The following is a 19283-nucleotide window of genomic DNA, read 5'->3' on the forward strand; positions in this document are numbered from 1 at the left end:
TTCCAAAATATTCTTTTTTGTTAATTTTGCTGCCTAATATTACTACGTGTTCTTCATTTTTTAAATTATGTATAACATTATGTGTAATTAAGTTTGGCCTAGTAACCGTTTGGCTTCACTCCTTGAAAAGAAGCATGTTTGAACTTGTACAGCATGGCAAGCCCCCAGCAATACAGATCCTTTGCATGATGTGTTTGTTTACCTAGTAAATGTAGTACTGGGCATACAAGGGTTCATTCACTACAACAGTTCTATACCAATTACATTTACGTATAGTCGCAAAATGGATTTCTCAGACACTTTGTTGGTGCAGGAATATAAGAAAGAAAATGTAAGTCCTAAATCATTTATTCACACTTGCTTTCTTTTATCTACTTGTTAGTAGTTGCTACTGTGTACATTGTGTATGCAGGGAGAGCTAAACTAAATAGTTAACTGCTTATGGTTTTGTGTCTGTAGTTACAGAAAAGGTTACAGAGAGTGTTTTCCACACAGCTTATGGGATGTAGTTATCAATAATTAAGGGGCAAATTTAACAAAGATTAGAGTGGGAATCTTGGAGGTTTCCTGCAGGATTCCCATATATTGATACTGTTTAGGATTTTTTGCAAAACCAATCAAACTGGCCTATTTATTCAATGGACCAATTTGATTGATTCAGACAAAATCAATGATTATCATTGTCCAAGCCTTCCGAAATTCACAATCTCAGACCACTAAAATAACAAGTGCTTTTATTTAATTTTTCAAGCAATACTTACAAAGGAATATAGAATTGGGGGTCCTAGGGATGCCAAATTATATTGTCAATATTGCTCTATTTTTGAACCTACAGCAGCTCTGATTCTTCACTAAAGACAGGTTGATACTTATTATTCCTAATAAGAATAATAATTTCAACCGGACAAAGTTGTATTATCAAATACAAATAAACTGATCCATTAGATCTCTATGCAGATAAATTGTCGAAGGAATTATTTCTCTTATTCTGTGCATTTTGTACACTTGCACCTGATTTTTCCTGTTAGGGTGATGGAAGGTCTTGTGGGGGGGGGGGGGGGCTAATATAAGTAAGGAGTATGGTGAAACCTCAAATTTTCACACCCTGATTTTAAGTTTTCCTTCATCTTCTACATCTTTTTTTTTTAAATCACTTTTCGCAAAACCTCAATTTTTTTGTAGTCCCACCAATATATAATGCATTTCCTTAATTTACATTTAAGGGATTTTACACAATTTTTTCTGTTTCCCCCATAAAATGCAATTTTACTGCAAACCTATTTAGCACTTTTTCTTGCATAAACCAATTTTGTTTATCCAGACTTGACCGTATGGAATGGGGCTGGGTCTAGGCTTTGGGCTAGTGAGGGCAAGAATGTGTGTTTACTAGAGGCAGCTTCCCTGGCAACAGCTCTGAGGAGGGAAGCCTAAAGAAAGTGCGGGAGTGTGCTCACAATGTGAATGGCAGGTTTGAAGATGCCGGGGGTGGACCTGTCACTGTAATACTTTCACAAACTGAAGCTGCTGCAGTGGCCACACCAGTCACCTAAATCATGGCTAACAAAAACCACGCCGGACACAGAAGGATAACAGAACTGCAGATCAAGGTACTCAGTGCATTCGAATTATAGAATCATGTTTTTCGTGATGCCTGTATGTTAATATCAGGGGTACAAAAGGGCTCACAAACAAAAGTAAACATTCTTAAAACATTTCTTAAACTCTTATCAGAAAGTACAAGGCAATTACTACAAGGGCCGAGCGGTTGCCTCAGTCCCCTGAGCAAGGTTAGAGTATTTCATTCGTTTGTAAAATGCGCTTTGAGCTTGCCATCCTGCAGCAGTACTCGGTTGTTATGGAGACAGGTTTGGCTGTATCTTCCCTTCCGGAACACGTTCTTATCCCTCTAGCTAGGAGGAGCGGGCTTTTCGGTTTTTTAACTCTTGATTTGCCCTCAAATTGCTGTTTAATCACAGAGAAATCCTGAGTACAGAAGAGGTTAGGCAGACAACTGGTGCTTGGTGCAGTTTCAGTAGCTTGCTGAAAAGTAGAGTCACTGCTGCCCCAATGTGCATTTGGTCACTTTATTTGTTTTATAATAATTGGTCATTTTTGTAAAATTGTCAAGGTAAATTGCATATTTATTGTACATCTTTTTATTATGATACTACATTGTTATATTGAAAGACTGCAATTCACTCCTACCAGGATTTGCCAGATGTTGCAATTACAGGATTCTGTTATGTTTCTAATGGATGTATACCTCTTTATGCCTGGTCCAGGGTTGCCAGATTTATTTTTCCAAACGTTAGTTCTAAAATCAGCCACTTTGAAAGTAGCTCAAAAATTACCCAACATGTGCCATGAAAAAAATTCTAAAAAAAATAAAAGTATATATGGGAAAACATGCCTTTTTAAAGTGTATAATCACTACCCAGTTGCTGGGAAGACTGATAATTCCCTGCCATCTGTGCCCAGCCCAGCTGGAAAGTATGTCACTATATCACTACAGAAATAGATTTCAAATGTTGCATTAACATATGGGTGTGTTATACTACAACTCTCAGAAGTCCCAAGATATCCTGAGAGTTATAGCTTTAGGGCCAACTGCAGAACTGCCCCCACATCATAGTAGAAAGTAATAGTACAATCACATACCCTACAGAGCAGGGAGCAGGTTGTAGCACAGACAGGTTGAGCCTGAAAGCAGGTTGAACCCTGGCCTGGTCTGTGCTTAGTACCTGATAAAGAGCACACTCTCATCACTGATTGGCAGGAGGGAGACAATTGATTCAATTCCAGCTCTGTCCAATGTGAAATATAAGCAGGTTTGCAAAGATTGGTAGTCAGTTCTTACATATCAACACAATGGAAGACATAAACACTAGATATAAATGAAATACAATTACATAACTGGACAAGTACATACATCCAAATATACCAGACCTCCCTTTTTAAATATAAAACAATAACAGTTTAGCACTGCCACTAAATAGTAGAAACTCACCAAGTGTGACATGGGGTCCAAGTGCTCAGATTCTAAGCTTGAAGGGTAACCAATGTCACAGAGTATAAACACTCACAGGGAGACCAATTAACAATATTTTGTTTAAAACATTTTATGATATATTTATCCTTTTATGTTTTTCGTACTCTTTTTTTTCTTTGCAATTCCTGGTCTCAATCTATGTGAGTGCCTCCTCTCTCTATATAAAAAGAGAGAGAAACAGAATCATTTTGAGTCCTTATAGGTCTTCTGTGGGCTCGAAACATTAATTTTGTTTCTCTGTACCTATATGTATAAAAATCCAATTTTAAACTATATTGGACTGCTGTATCCTGGAGGTTTGCATAGCAGTACCAATGTATGGGTCTTCCGTGGGCTTGAAACATTACTTATGTTTTTCTTTACCTATATGTATAAAAATCCAATTTTAAACTATATTGGACTGCTGTATCCTGGAGGTTTGCATAGCAGTACCAATGTATGGGTCTTCCGTGGGCTTGAAACATTACTTCTGTTTTTCTTTACCTATATGTATAAAAATCCAATTTAAACCTATATTGGACTGCTGTATTCTGGAGGTTTGCATAACAATACCAATGTATGGGGACACTGTTTCTAAGCTCTTATGATTTCCTGACAATGGACAGTACTGCTCTGCAAATTTTGTGAGAAATAAGGTTTTTAAATTTTGTTAACATTAATATTATTTATCCTTTAGATTGATGAGCTGCAAAAAACAAACCGAGGCCTAGAAAAGCATATTGAACAGCTACATGAAAGCAAGGAGGTTGCCAGTAATCAGGTGGATATCCTAACACGTAAGAATGAGCAGTTGTGTGAAGAGCTGACCGAAATAGACAAACTAGCAGAACAGCTTGAGAAAGACAAAGAGCAGCTTTTGGATGTTGCAGAAAAAGAACTGGAGGATGCAAAGGTGGATACACAAATTTTGTATTTAAAAAAAGCTGTAAAAAATGCTGTAAAAGACATGCATTGACTTGAAAATGCAGATATGGTGCCTTAAAATCAATGGGCCCGATTCACTAAAGTCCGAAATAAGGAGTGCTATTTATAGCATGCGTTAAAAATCTTATCACTTCTTATTTTTCACTCGATTCACTAAAAGGACACTTGTCATAATTAAGAAGCGATGTTCTTGCGTTAACGCGTGCTATAAATAGCACTCCTTATTTCAGACTTTAGTGAATCGGGCCCAAAGTCTCTTAAACATCCAGCTAAAAGAGGGTTATAACTCATGATCACAATGTTATAGTTTTTTTACCTTAGCCATGAGGCAATTTTGGCGTCAGAATGACTTTCATAAAAGGTCAAGTAGTAAAGGTGTACATTAGTGTAATTTAAAACTTGGCAAGGATGAAAAGCTGAGCATTGATATGGCTTTTTATACAATTATCTATGGCAAAGTATACCCAGTATACTGCAATACTGAATAATTGGGAGGCTATTCCTCTTATGGCAATTTAATCACTTTCTTCATTATGTTTTATGTTATTGTGTTATTTATCTTATTATGTTTTATGTCATTTGTGTTTAGAGCAATTCATAACATTGCTGGGTGGAAAACTGTATTATATTTGCCATGCCCCTGATTTGCCTGGTCACCTTCAGTCTGTATTCTGCTCTGGTTGAACCAGGATTTGAGTGATCGGAGTACTCATACAAATGATGTAAGCTTTGATGGCTTACTCTTGTGTAAGCTTTAAATGGTATCAGTACTGTGATTAACTGCCCCCCCTGCATGGTTCTCACCTCAGATTCAGGCTGTAATCAGGCTGTATTGTTTAAATATGTAATCCCCTGTGTTGTTCACACCTTTTAATCTCTGCATTGTTCACCCCCTGCAGTGTTCACACCTCAGGCTTAGGCTGTAATCACCCCCATTGTTCCCCTGTTCACACCTCAGGAGCAGTAGAAACCCACAAATAATCCCTGCACACTACAAAAAGAACATATACTGAGGTGGTACTGCAATTAAAAAGTTTTTTAATATATACAGTAGTTATTGTGCAGACTGTAGGAGCAATGCCAGCATTGTGTCACTGTAGGCTGCATGTGTGTGCCATACACACAGGCATCATAGGGCAAGCAGAGTATGGCACACACAGGCAGGGTAGGGAAGGCAGAGTATGGCACACACAGGCAGGGTAGGGAAGGCAGAGTATGGCACACACAGGCCAAGTATGGCACAAACCAGCCAAGAATGGTAAACACAGTGAAAGTATGGCACATGCAGGCAGGGTAGGGAAGGCAGAGTATGGCACACACAGGCAGGGTAGGGCAGGCAGAGTATGGCACACACAGGCCAAGTATGGCACAAACCAGCCAAGTATGGCACACAGGCAGGGTAGGGAAGGCAGAGTATGGCACACACAGGCAGGGTAGGGAAGGCAGAGTATGGCACACACAGGCCAAGTATGGCACAAACCAGCCAAGAATGGTAAACACAGTGAAAGTATGGCACATGCAGGCAGGGTAGGGAAGGCAGAGTATGGCACACACAGGCAGGGTAGGGCAGGCAGAGTATGGCACACACAGGCCAAGTATGGCACAAACCAGCCAAGTATGGCACAACCAGGCAGGGTAGGGAAGGCAGAGTATGGCACACAGGCAGGGTAGGGCAGGCAGAGTATGGCAAGTTTTTGCTGTACTACAACCATTAATATGGGTATGGTCATGTGATAACATGGGTGTGTTCAAGTGGGTGCGGTTTCAAAAAGGGGAGTAGTCAAAACTGGCTTCCATTATCGGCCCTCCACCACGTAGGTCAGAAAAATTCCGGCCCTCGGTACCACAGAAGTTGGACAGCACTGATGTAAATGATTGAGTTCACAATAGTGTGATCAGTTATACAGATACTTAGGGAGCTAATTTACTAACACAGGTGCTAAATTGTATCTGTGTGGTTGCCCTAAGCATCCAAGAAGATTTTGACTTGCTTTGATTTGCTGTTTAGTCGCCATGGGTAAAAAAATGCACTGGTGTACCTGCCTTTATGTTTTTGAAGTGGGAGAGAAACCCTGCACAAGCAACGGGAGAACATACACACTTTGTACAGACAGTATGCTGGTCAGAATCACACTGGGACCTATTGCAGTACTTCTAACAGCTGTATCACTGTTCTGTCCAGTAAAAAATGCATTTTGTCAATAATATACTTTTACTTAAATGGTTTGGCCTTATATATAGTTAAATACACAATTTGCATGTTACTCTACAGCACACACTACTGGTGGGTAGAGTGGGGTTTCTGTCTGTTGACTAATCCTTTTTTCTTCCCAGAATGAGATTCGCCAGCACCAGAGAACCATAGAAAATTTGGAGCACACCATCAGCAATCTTACATCTGTGAGTACATTACTTACCTACTTAGTTCCAGTGGTGAAAGAGGTCTGTAGAGACCATTTCTAGCTGTGAAATTTTATATACAGGTATAGGACACGTTTTTCAGAAACCTATTATCCAAAAAAGTTACAAATTATGGGAAGGCAATCTGCCATAGATTTCATGATAAGCACATAATTCTAATTTTTAAAAATTATTTCCTTTTTCTCTGTAATAGTAAAACAGTAGCTTGTACTTGATGGCAACTAAGATATAGTTAATCCCTATTGGTGGCAAAATGAACCAATTCAGTTTAATTAATGTTTACATTATTTTTTAGTAGTTAAGGTAAGGAGATCCAAATTACAAAAAGATCCCTTATCTGGAAAACCCAAGTGTCATATCTCAGAGAGACTCTGTGGACTGGCAAGCAGTTAAAGGAAAAGTAACACTAAAATTTTTTAAGTAAAAAATCTATTCTACCCTGCTCCAATAATTGCCCTATCCTGCAAACCATTTAGTATTTTGAATGCTTTATTAAAAAATACCTGCTAAAACTTGGCTTCCGGTCATTTCAAATAAAGTGATACGGCGAAGGAAGGAGCAGCATCCACTATGCCACGATCGATTGATCGAGCCTAGCCTTCCTTCTGTAGGAAAGAGTCAGGCTAGGCTCGATCAATCGATCGTTGCATAGTGGATGCTGCTTCTTCCTTCGCCATATCACCTTATTTCAAATGACCGGAAGCCAAGTTTTAGCAGGTATTTTCTAATAAAGCATTCAAAATAATAAATGGTGTGCAGGATAGAGCAATTATTGGTGCAGGGTAGAATAGATAGAATGTTAGTGTTACTTTTCCTTTAAGAGCCTAAAGGCTAGATAAGACAGCTGGCAAGACAAAGTCAAGGAAAAGGCCAAAGGTAAAACCAGGAGATCCGCAAGGACAGGCACTGGAGATCAGGAACTAGGCAAGGGGAAAGAAACCAGGCAGGGACTCAGCAACAAGGAATCAGATAGGGTCTCAGAAACAAGGAATCAGGTAGGGTGTCAGGAAAAAAGAAATCACTAGATGCACAGGTTGGCAAGATCCTAGCTAAACAGCTTAATGACCAAGCGGGAGGAATACATGAGGTACATCAAGAAAATCAAACAGCAGAAGTACTCCAGGGGCACCATTGGGTGTCCACTGGCAGTCCAAAGAGTACTTAGGTCTCGAGCATTCTTGTTAACAGGTCCCATACCTGTGTTTTCAGAATTGCTTTAATCACACACTAATTATGTTTGCAGTACTGTATTGGAGCAATAGAATAGTAATTTAATTTTCTTTCCCTTCTGTCTTTTTTCTAGCTGGATGATGTTAGTATAAAAAGTTTTTGTTGTTTTGTATGCTTCGAAAACTTGCAGTTTGTTACATCAGGAGGAGAAGAAAATTTGCTTTTAATTTGTGTTTCTGCAATTATTTTGATATCCTTCATTTTGCATAGTTCATAGCTGATGTATGATGATGTTCTGAAATGGTATTTTGCAATTCAGGATGCAAGCCTTACTAAAGAACAACTTGAGCATGCAGAAGTTGCACTCAAAGAAAAACAGGATGAGAACAGGACCCTAAATGTTCTCGTAGACCAGCTTCAAGATGATCAAAACAGACTACGCAAAAAGATTGAAAAGCACGAGAGATCAGGTAACTTCCTATGAAATGACACTAGAGTTATATATTATATTTCTGGTGGCAAGCTATGAGAAGATTAATTAAAGAGATTGAAGGGAGGCAGAGAATATGATATTCGAAGAGTAGAGTAACAGCTTTTTACTGTGGCCCGTTGACCAATGGCAGCAATGTCTAACTATTGCTGTTGGTATAAATCAGGGCTGTCCAACTTGAGGCCTGCAGTCCGATTGTGGCTCTCTAAGGTATTTTTAAGGCACCCTGTTCACCTATGAGCTTTATTGTCTGCTGTGTATGACATCATTATTTATATGTGAGCAAATGCCTCCTCAGGGGCCAGAAAAAACGCACATCAGGTCAAGTGTGGACATGGCTAATTCTAATTACAATGGGAATCTAAGCTAATAGAGGCAATTTTTGAATTAATTTTCTTCTTGCAAGACTACATTCAAGCCAGACTAAATCATAGGCAGGGACAAAGGTCTGTTGGGTAGCATTTGTGCATTTCTTTCAAGTGGCCTACCCCTGGTTTATGGCTATAGCAGTAAGATGGAGTAAGTAGGAGGTGGAATGATTGCTTGGCATACAGATCTGTAATAGTTGTAGACTTGAGGACTGAGTTTGGTGCAATTAGTAATTGTTTCTCTTTGTTCAGTAGTTGTTACCAATCTCCTTTCTCTGACATATGATACTCTCATTAACCTAGAGAATTATAAGTTACATTTAGTAACTTAGTTTGTTAATTTTGTATTAATGTAGACCCACCAAGCTATGGTAATTATTTAATTGAAGTCAGCTATATTGCCTAATGTAACCCTGTGACTTCCACAGTCTTTTTGTTTAAGCTTTTTTGGTTCTAACATAAATTGGATGATCATGGCTCCTTAGTAATAATCACTCTGTGAAATGATAACTTCCTTAATTCTGCTGATTTTCAAGTGTTTTTTGTTGTTTTCCCTCTCATTTCATTTTGTTATTACAATGAAAATCATGTTTTAATTTTCAAATTAGATTCTAATCTTTTTGCGCCTATTTGGTGAATGGAAGCGTGCAACTGGTGCTGTAAAGATTGTATTTCTCTTTTTCCTTTTATTTAGTTTTGACAGTGCAATTCACTTTCTTTGGATATTAAAGGAGAATCAAACCCTTGCACTCATGCTGTACAAGGGGTAATACTGACCCTAAAGGTTTTTTAATCTTTTAAGTGGAGGACAATATTTTTCCTTGTTAACAGAAAAGAACACAGTCTTAGCATGTGAGAAGAGTAATGCTATGGCTCCTTCTAGACTTGACTCCTTCATCAAATCATTGGAAGAGGAACGAGATCACTATAAAAGGGAAGCAGAAAATCTGAGGAAAACCCTGCGACGTCAGAGTCTTAGTCCCAAGCGAGCTAATACCAATACCCAGGTTGGCAACAATGTTAAAAACCCTTATCCACATACATTGTTATGTATTAATTTGTAAATAACAAGAATTAGATTGCTTCCTTTGGAGACCATCCAAAATATTAAAGGAGACATATCATATAAAAATTAAGAATGTACCAGTGAATCATACTCCTCTAGATATAGAAGGATTGTGGCTAATAAAGTTGTGTTTCGGACTGATTTATTGAGAAATTCCACCAAAACCCCACTAGCCCCGCCCATCTGTTCCACTTCCTGCTGGCTGAATTCTCTGGATGTGCAGGGGAGCCGGCGGCCCTCGGTACAGTGCACTGTAGGATAGGAACCAATCAGCAGCTAGGCTGACCTAATAGGCTACTGAAGACTGTCTTTGCTTGTGTGAGTGCAAGGCTGTGATTGGTTATCCCCCTCCTGCTGTGCTTCTGGCAGGGACCGTTAGGAAATGCCCACCCCGGACAGAGAAGGGTCTATAGGGAGCTCAAATAATGGGGCCATTTGTACAGATAGGATTAATATTTAGCCCAAAGTGAAACCAGCACCATATATTATTCATAATTGCCTACAAATTTAGGGGTTTTCCATTTATCCAATATGTTTCCTGTAAAACTTTTTAGAAAACATTGTGCTTGCTTCATGCGCGCACCTATTTTTTGCAGAGTCAGTAAAAGTAATTTGTGCAGGAAGGCAAAGGTTGCCATACTGCTGTAACTTATAGCAACCACATTGACAGTTCGCTTAACTAGACGTTTTAAAACAAATAAACACACAACATTATCTGTGTTTTTGTAAAACCCTTTAATGTTGGTCTCTCACATATGATATGATAGGTGGAATTTTCCCACCCCAAAATCCTTATTGCACCCTAGTCAATAAGATGGTGTGGGGGAATGCAGTCTTATTTTAGCTTATAGCAATTATACATTACATGACATATTTTGTAATACAGGTATGAGACCTATTATTGTTAAGTCTACTAAAAAATCATTTGAACATTCATTAAACCCAATAGGATTGATTTTGCACCAAAAAGGATTAATTATATATTGGTTGGGATCAAGTACAAGGTGCTGTTTTATTATTACAAAGAAAAGGGAAATCATTTTTAAATATTGTAATTATTTAACTAAAATGGAGTCTATGGCAGATGGCCTTTCCATAATTCTGAGCTTTTTGGATAATGGGTTTCAGGATAATGGATACTATACCTGTACTAGTATTTATTTCAGTCCTGTCTTTTGTGCTCCTAGTTTACCCTCTGTTGTATGTATTCCAGTTGTTACAGTTAGAGTCAGAACTCAAGAAGACCCTTCGGGAACGAGATGAGTTGCAAACAATGCTAGAGAAATATGAGCGTCACATGGCAGAAATTCAAGCGAATGTAAAAGTACTGACATCAGACCGGGACAAAGCCAACATGCTTTACGATCGGGTAACTACTGTGTATGACTATAAAAAAGTAATGCCTGGAACAATAAGACACCATTAGAACTTTTATAATTCAGGGTCCTTTATTTTGCTGAAGAAGGAAATGTTTATACTGCACTAAAAAAGGAAGGAATGTTTATACTGCACTAAAAAAATTCTCAGTGAAATCAGCTGAATGGTTTCTTGATTAAATATGTATGGTTACATTTCATTCTATAGTAGGTTAAGATTAGTAAGATAATATATGAAGATGTAGAATGATTGGTGGTGCTGAACTCAGTTCAGTTTTTAAATTTTGCGGATCAAGGAAAATTTGACTGGCATTTAAACTTTATAAATAAAGGCCATCTGGGTGCACTTCTAGTGTTCACAAACTTAAATCATGATAATTCTTGGATATCTGATGAAACCTATTTTATGAGGTACATTTAATAGGGTCATCTGTTAATGAATTGCAGATATGCTATACTGCCCACATTTTATATAATATTCACAGCAGCACTGGATGATTGGCAATGCTGGTTACACATGTTTCAATATTGTAATCACAAGCTGGTCATTTCTTGTGATGGAAGTGTAGGGTTATTATCGAGTGATAACATTAAAGTCAGTTAGGAATACCAGACCAACAAATGGTGCAATTAAGTATATGTTTTGGTTTATTTGCAAACCATGAGCTGCACAGCATAGTTATTCAACTGGGCAGCCAGGTGTAACTAGATCAGTCCAAAATAGTGTTTGATAACAAATCTCAAAATATGCAAACATTGGGCCCTGTTAGAAGATGACACTGGTCCAATTAGAAAATCAGCACTCTTTGTAATCTATCCTTCAGTCAGTTCTCTGTCCAACTACAGATATTATGTTCCAGGCCATTATTCCTTCATGTACTATTGCACATAATACAGTTTTCAGGTTGAGAACGGGATCCCTCTTAAAAAATGGCACCACATTAGCAATTCGCCAATCTCTTGGCACCATGCCAGATATATACTAGAAAATTAAGTACAGATGTTTGGCAATCATAGAGCTAAGCTTTTTTTTTGTACCCTGGGATGAATACCATCCAGTCCTGGATTGCTGAAAGAAAAGCAAAGTTCCAGGAAAGTGGCGTCCTTTAACTGGTTAAAAAATGCATTTTAACATGCAGCATTGTACATCAGGCACAGCAGGAGATAACACAGCTTCGAAGAGAATTCCTACGATCTCCTAAGACTCCCAAATCCAGTGTAACAGCACAAGCCATACTGCAGCGTGTGGAAAATGAACGTGACATTGCAACATCAGATTTACGAAGAATGACCACAGAACGAGATAGTTTAAGGGAGCGGTTAAAGGTATGCAACCATAAACTAACAAATTCATCTATATTGCCAAAAAATTAAAGACATATTCAGATTCTGACTGTCCTTATGTTCTTAGAAATATCATTGTCCATTTATGTAACATATTGTTTGAATGTGATATTGAATTAGTGAGAACAAAAACAAATGGATACAAGAAATAACAAAAATACTTGTATTAATCATCTCATATGTTATAGTTTTTTTATTTAATAAACATACTGACAGACATGCATGCCTATTATCATAAAATGTATCATATAGCTATATACCAGTGCATACTGTATGCAACCAGCCTATAGTACAACATCCTTCAACAAGCATATAGTACTAGACATGTTACTTAAGGAATGCCTCCTACATAGGCACATATTGGTATCCTAATCACCAAAATAGTTCTTACTTGTATAAAGAAGAAGCATATGCTCTGTAGTAACCCTGCTAGTAAAGTTTAGTGCTATGCTTGACAAAAGGTAAGTAGTGAATCCTTCCCCGAACATCAATAACAGGGCTGGAATTTTTCTGGTCTATGCAATAAAGGGCCAATAAGCCAGTGTTGACCATCCCCATTTTTTAAACCACACCTATGTTATCACAAAATTTTAAGACAGTATCCTCATTAATGGTGGTAGCACACCAAAAAAGGTAAATGGCAGCCACATATAGGCAGCGTAAGGTATGCAGAGTATGACACACATACAGAGCATTGGGCAGCCAGAGTATGGCAGACACAGACAGCATAAGGCAAGCAGAGTATGGCACGCACAGGCAAGATAGGGCAGGCAGAGAATGGCACACACAGGCAGTGTAGAGCAGGGCAGGCACAGGCAGCGTAGAGCAGGAGACAGAGAAACCTAGAAGTACCACGTAATTAACCAGTCAGGACTTGATTGGTCTGAGTCTAACGTGTGAACAATGTGGGGGCTTACAGACATGGACAATGCTGGGTCTTTCAGTCTGAGTCTAAGATGTGAACAATGCAGGGCCTTACAGGCTTGAACAATGCAGGGGCAAAGTCGCTAAACAGTTGATTGATGTGATTATCCAGCCCTCGGGCTAAACAATTTTATCAACATCTGGCTGATTTGTGCCCAGATATCGGTCGGCAGGCCTGTCTGAGGGTCCCACACAAAAGACAATAAGCTGACAACTTTGTCCTTCAGCAGCTTTTAGAGGCCTTTGTATCGCCTCATTTACAGTCTGAATCTGAGGGGTGAACAGTGCAGGAGCCAGTTAAGTACTAATACCTCTTAAAGCAGTCACAGCACCCATATGTTAATTCAGGGGACAGGACTGCCAGTTGGACAGCACAGATCTATAGGAATACAGTGATCTGAACTCAAATCAATGGCATGGGTAAGAGATATCCATTGTTTGGTGAATCCAGCACAAAGAAAAGCGTACCTACTGTTCTTTAGGGCAATGAAACACAGTGAGATTTGTTGCTACTGCGGGTAAGAAATCTCCCCGAAAATGCCTTAATCTTAGCTAACATTGCAGCAAGTAAATTATATATTATTTCCCAACTTTGAGACTAATGTCCAGGGGACTACAGCTGATTAATTCCTGATGTTAGGTATGGGAAGCTCTTGTCTCATAATTTACACGAATACTAAAAAACACACATTTTCCAGTGATATTTGCTTTAGGCTAATGAAATGCGGGGCCGATTCTCAGCCTGTGTATAAATGCAGGCCGAGAATCAGCCTTTACTCTTGAATTATGCATTCTCACACATTTTGGAACCTAAATCTGCCCCCATGTGGAATTAGCCTAAAAGTTTCAGTTTTCTTCTTTGAAAGTTATAACAGTATAATTATGCAGTATTAAACTTAAAGGAACTGTAACACTAAAAAATAAAAATGTTTTAAAATAATTAAAATATAATGTACTGTTGCCCTGCACTGGTAAAAGTTGTGTGTTTGCTTCAGAAAGACTACTGTAGTTAATAGAAATAGCTGTTGTGTTGCCATGGGGGCAGCCATTTAAATTGAAAAAAGGAGAAAAGGCACAGGTTACATAAGCAGATAACAGATAAGTAGCATAGATTCCCATTGTATTCTACACAGTTATCTGTTATCTTCTTATGTAACCTGTGCCTTTTCTCCTTTTTTCAATTTAAATGGCTGCCCCCATGGCTACACAACAGCTATTTCTATTAACTACAGTAGTCTTTCTGAAGCAAACACACAACTTTTACCAGTGCAGGGCAACAGTACATTATATTTTAATTATTTTTATACACTTTAATTTTTTGGTGTTACTGTTCCTTTAAGTTCTGTTAGTGTTTCAGACTGATACTTATTGCACATCATTACTGTATTGCCTCTGCATATTTGTAACTTAATGCTGCTGGAGCTAAATGTAAAAGTGTTAAATAAGAAGACATTTTTGCATGTTTTTTCTCCAGATATCACAAGAGAATGCTATCAGTGACAGGGCTCACTTGGAACAAAGAATAGAGGAGTACCAATCAACCATCCGAATAGTAAGTGTTTCTTTAAGAAAATAAAATGTTGTTTTCCTTGCTGGTGTGTTGAAATATTCAGGTATAATGATCAAAGTGTCTTCTAAGCTGTGCTGGGCACTGTGGGTTGCATTTTTTTTACCCCCACAGCCTACAAGAAATGAAAAGGAATGTTGATGTACTATGTTTTTAAATACATTTTGTGGTAATACCAGGCCATTTTCTGCATTGTGTGTTTAATACAGATGGAGAATGAACATGCAGAACTGAAATCAAAGCTGTCTCTAATGAAGGAAACCTTGGCATCTGTGGAGAATGAACTGAAAATCCTGACAAGCAGAACAATAGATACAGAAGGTGAATTAAGTAGGCAGAAGGCAGAATGTGAGTCACTCAGGTAATGATAATCTTCATTAAGGCCCACACTATGCCATCTAACTACCACCTGTCTTACTTACCCAGTGGGCACCCAGATTAAGTGGTTGAAAAGGTGGTTGTTTTTCTGCTTGGCTACTGCTGACCAGGCAGTAATAAACTTGGAATCACAGCTGGATCTCAGGGTCTCAACACTAAAAGCGTTACTCTTTTCATTGTTTTGTTAACACATTTACTCTGCAGACTGTATTCACTAGGCACTTACTACTAACTTCTCCTCCTGTTATTTTTTACTACCATTTTGTTTTCTGTATGTTAATTTCTTGTCATAAGAGTATTTGACCACTAGATGGTGGAGCAGGATTTCTCTAGGCTATGGTTTATGTTTTGTCTGAGTAGGGTACATAGGTATTTATATTTCTGTTCAACTAATTGTTGTGTAATTTTGTGTATCAAATGTCTATTCTGACAGTGGCCTGAAAAAGAAAGTGAATGGTAGTTTTTTATAAAACTGTATAATGCTTAACTGCATAATGATACTTTTTTAACATTTTAATCTGTGCTACTCAAACATTAGGGGGCATTTGCATTACCCTAGGTCGCAGGTGCTAGAGCACTAAGGGGAGCAAGACTAAGGGGCTGATTTACTAACCCACGAACGGGTCGAAATGAGTCCGATTGCGTTTTTTTCGTAAAGATCGGTATTTTGCGATTTTTTTGTATTTTTTGCGATTTTTTCGGAGTCTTTACGAATTTTTCGTTACCAATACGATTTTTGCGTAAAAACGCGAGTTTTTCGTAGCCATTACGAAAGTTGCGTAAAATCTTGCGATTTTTCGTAGCGTTAAAACTTGCGCAAAAAGTTGCGCTTTTTTCGTAGCGTTAAAACTTACGCGAAACTTCGCACCTTTTAAGTTTTAACGCTACGAAAAAGGCGCAACTTTTCGCGTAAGTTTTAACGCTACGGAAAAAGCGCAAGATTTTACGCAACTTTCGTAAAGGCTACGAAAAACTCGCGTTTTTACGCAAAAATCGTATTGGTAACGAAAAATTCGTAAAGACGCCGAAAAAATCGCAAAACATACGAAAAAGTCGCAAAATGTTCGTTTTCAAGTCGGAACTTTTCCAATTCGGGTCGAATTCGTGGGTTAGTAAATCAGCCCCTAAGTGTTCACTTAGCAGGCACTTGTGCCCCAGGGTAAGCTGTGCACTGCTCCATTGGATATAAATAATGTGCAAGTTAGAGGGCAGGTGGGGGGAAACCTACCTGCTTCCCCCCCACCACTTGCCAACACTACTGCAGTCAACAATGTATTCTAGGGGGGTGGAATTTTGAATGACCCCAATTATTTTCTTTTTCATAAAGAAGATACAAAGCTTACAATCTGTAAATAGGATCTATAACATTACTGATAGCGTTATTACCTTTGCAGACTGCTGAATGGGGAGACTGAACATTCGTTGGAAGAGACTCAAAGACGCCTGTCAGCAAAAAATAGCGAACTCCAAATTGCACAAGAGAAGCTTATTAGACTAGAAGAAAAACTTGGTATGTTAAAGCAGTAAGTTGCTGCACTTAAACAATTTTGCCCAGTATTAGTACAGTAAATAAGCACCATGCCAGGTGCATTATACTGGAGTAAATGTTCGCCAGTCTACCCTGCCAAAAGCTCTGCATTACCCTGACCTGGAATGGATGATGAGCCATTTTGTTAAACAGAAGCAATGACAGGAGTAATGACGTGGCAGTCACCTGATAGGGTGAAGCGGCTCTCAACCAGGAAATGCATGGAAGCCACTCTATAACAATTTGGTGTGCTGTATAGGGGCTGCTGTTTATGGGTTTTTTTTATAGAAGGAAGAATGGGTGGTATAAAATACAGAGGAATACTACAGAAAAACCTTTAAATCTGCTAGGAATAGGCAAAAGTTTCTCTATCACCAGGACAATGATCCCAAACACAAGGCAAAAGTAACATTGCAGTGGTTCAAGAACAAGGTTTGATATCCTGCAATAGTCAGTCAAAGCCTTGACAGTGTGAGAATCCGTGCCATTATAAAAATAAGGTGCACAATCATCATATAACTAACCTGAACAACCTAGAGGAAATTGGCCATAATAATAATCCTTTTTGAACAATGTGCAAAGCAAGACAGCATAGCTGTTATTGCTGCAAAACGTAACTCTAAAACCCTGAACTATGGAGGTTGCATACCTCTGCAAAAGCATGTTAACATAGTTTAATTTTAAGATTTTCTTCTAACAAATAATGCCACATTTAAAAATAATAATTTTGAAAGTCAGTTCTTTGAAAAAACAGCATAGAGAACACCATTTCAGTGTATGATTTATTATTCAGTAAGGGTCTAACTGCTTCTAAAAAGAAAATATAGCAAAGGTTAAACACTGTCTAACAAATAAATGCAGTTTTGGACTGTAATAATGAATGATCTAGGATCAGTAGGCACAATAGGCACAATTCTAAAGACAGGGATAAATCTACACAATACTTTTTTATGTTTTTAAAAATGTATTTTCTTTTAATATTATCTATTTCTACATGTGCACAAAAGTTAATTAAACCTTTGTGTTTCAGCTGAACAGTCAAGCCACTGCTTCAACCTTCGTGAAGAGATTTCCTTTCTTAAGGGTACAATAACAGAACTAGAGAAGGAAAAGGATTCTCTAATCTTTAGTGTGGACAAGAAGACTGAGAACATTTCTACACTGGAGGACAGCATTTCAGTTAAAGTAAAGTGGCATTTAGCATTTCTAATACACATATTGTTAGGTTCATTTACAGTAAAAAGATTCTCTCACACTATTTAGCATTAAAGAAATAATATCACTTTTATCTTTTTTCCTCTGATAATTTTATTACTTCTGGTAATTTGTATATTGTAACACAAACAATAATGTATAAATAAATATTAATAGATTCCTCATTTTGCCACTAGGTGGTGTATAAAATGAAGGCAAAAAAGAAAATTGCCTTGCTGTAAAGGATCCAAATATCAGCAGACCTCTCAGCAGTCTTATGACTTATGACCGCTAGACAAACTAGTATATTTTGGAGTTATGCTTACAGACATCTACTGCCTAAGTAAACTATTTTATGCTCAAGAAAAAAAAGTTCTAATGGAATTGTCAATTTAATATAAATGTATACTATTGATTACATTAAATGAAGGATAAAACTTAAAGGCAGTCAAAACAATGATAGTGTCCCTATAAAGAGCCAAATACTACAATGTTATATTTAAAATCAAATGTAATACTCAAAGCTATACAATAATATTAGTAAATGGTACAGTAGGGCACCTTAAATATCAACCATGTAGTTTTATGCTGCTTAGTAAACTGATTAATAAACTGTCAATCTAGCATTATCAAAATTTTTACAAAACATTAAAAGGCTCAGTTCACAATATCATAGGTATACAAGACAGATCTCTGTCCTTTTTTCTGTGTGTTTGTGATTGCAGCAAGTATGTTTCTACAAGTTTTCAAGTTCTGCCTATCTACTTATCATTCTGTTTTAATTTTGCACCCATGAAGGAAAAGCACAGCTCATATAAACTACCCATATTCACTTCTGTTAATTTTACAGGATTCTACTATCAAAGGTCTGAGAGATGCACTTAGTGAAATTGAAAGCAGTGCCCGGTAGGTATCCTGGTCACACAGCTAGCACAGCATTTCCTTTCTTCTATCTGTATATGCATTTTTACCATTTTCCCTCCTTTCTCTATAAAGAATGCACAACAACACAGGTTGCTCTCTGGAAATACAAATGTTTTGTTTCTTTGCATGCCATAATCCTCAATTCCTCCTATTGGCAGTGATTTTATTGTGTCTCTATGCTTTTTGGCATAGTTTTAATTTGGCAAGTTACATTGTTACTATATCAATACTCAGGTATATTATATATATATAATCTTAATGAATACATTGCAGCTTCATTACTCCCAAGTAAACAAACAGCAATTGCTATGTAGTTGTCAAGTATACCATATTCTGAATTCCATTCTAATAATCAATATAATAGATCACAAATTCTATTAAAGATGCAAAAGAATGCTGGCACTCGTGTATCAGAAGCACTGCACCTGGGTTCAGTCCACAAAGCACCAGCTGCCCATGTATTAAAGGAAATGTGCACTCATGGGACTTATCTTAATTAAAAAGTTTAATTTAATGCAAAGCCATTGCAGCAAATTGGTTTTGGGGAATTCTGGTAATGA

At 37.8% G+C, this 19283-nt stretch overlaps 1 protein-coding gene across 3 annotated transcripts in view; it reads left to right on the plus strand.

Moving 5' to 3' along the window:
- The first annotated feature begins 223 nt into the window (after nucleotides 1-223).
- The window catches only part of tsga10 (testis specific 10), a 31578-nt gene continuing 12518 nt past the window's right edge, over nucleotides 224-19283 (plus strand). The window contains exons 1-12 of one of the 3 annotated variants that reach the window (XM_012956461.3): nucleotides 224-331; nucleotides 3726-3941; nucleotides 6308-6373; nucleotides 7884-8034; nucleotides 9254-9429; nucleotides 10702-10857; nucleotides 12017-12190; nucleotides 14607-14684; nucleotides 14909-15060; nucleotides 16472-16587; nucleotides 17636-17790; nucleotides 18650-18705. In XM_012956461.3, the coding sequence (XP_012811915.1) occupies nucleotides 284-331; nucleotides 3726-3941; nucleotides 6308-6373; nucleotides 7884-8034; nucleotides 9254-9429; nucleotides 10702-10857; nucleotides 12017-12190; nucleotides 14607-14684; nucleotides 14909-15060; nucleotides 16472-16587; nucleotides 17636-17790; nucleotides 18650-18705 (1544 nt within the window). In that variant the 5' untranslated portion in view covers nucleotides 224-283. 3 annotated transcript variants of the gene reach the window in all.

The sequence above is a fragment of the Xenopus tropicalis genome, chromosome 2, assembly GCF_000004195.4.
Source record: "Xenopus tropicalis strain Nigerian chromosome 2, UCB_Xtro_10.0, whole genome shotgun sequence".
NCBI classification, from domain to species: Eukaryota; Metazoa; Chordata; class Amphibia; order Anura; family Pipidae; genus Xenopus; species Xenopus tropicalis.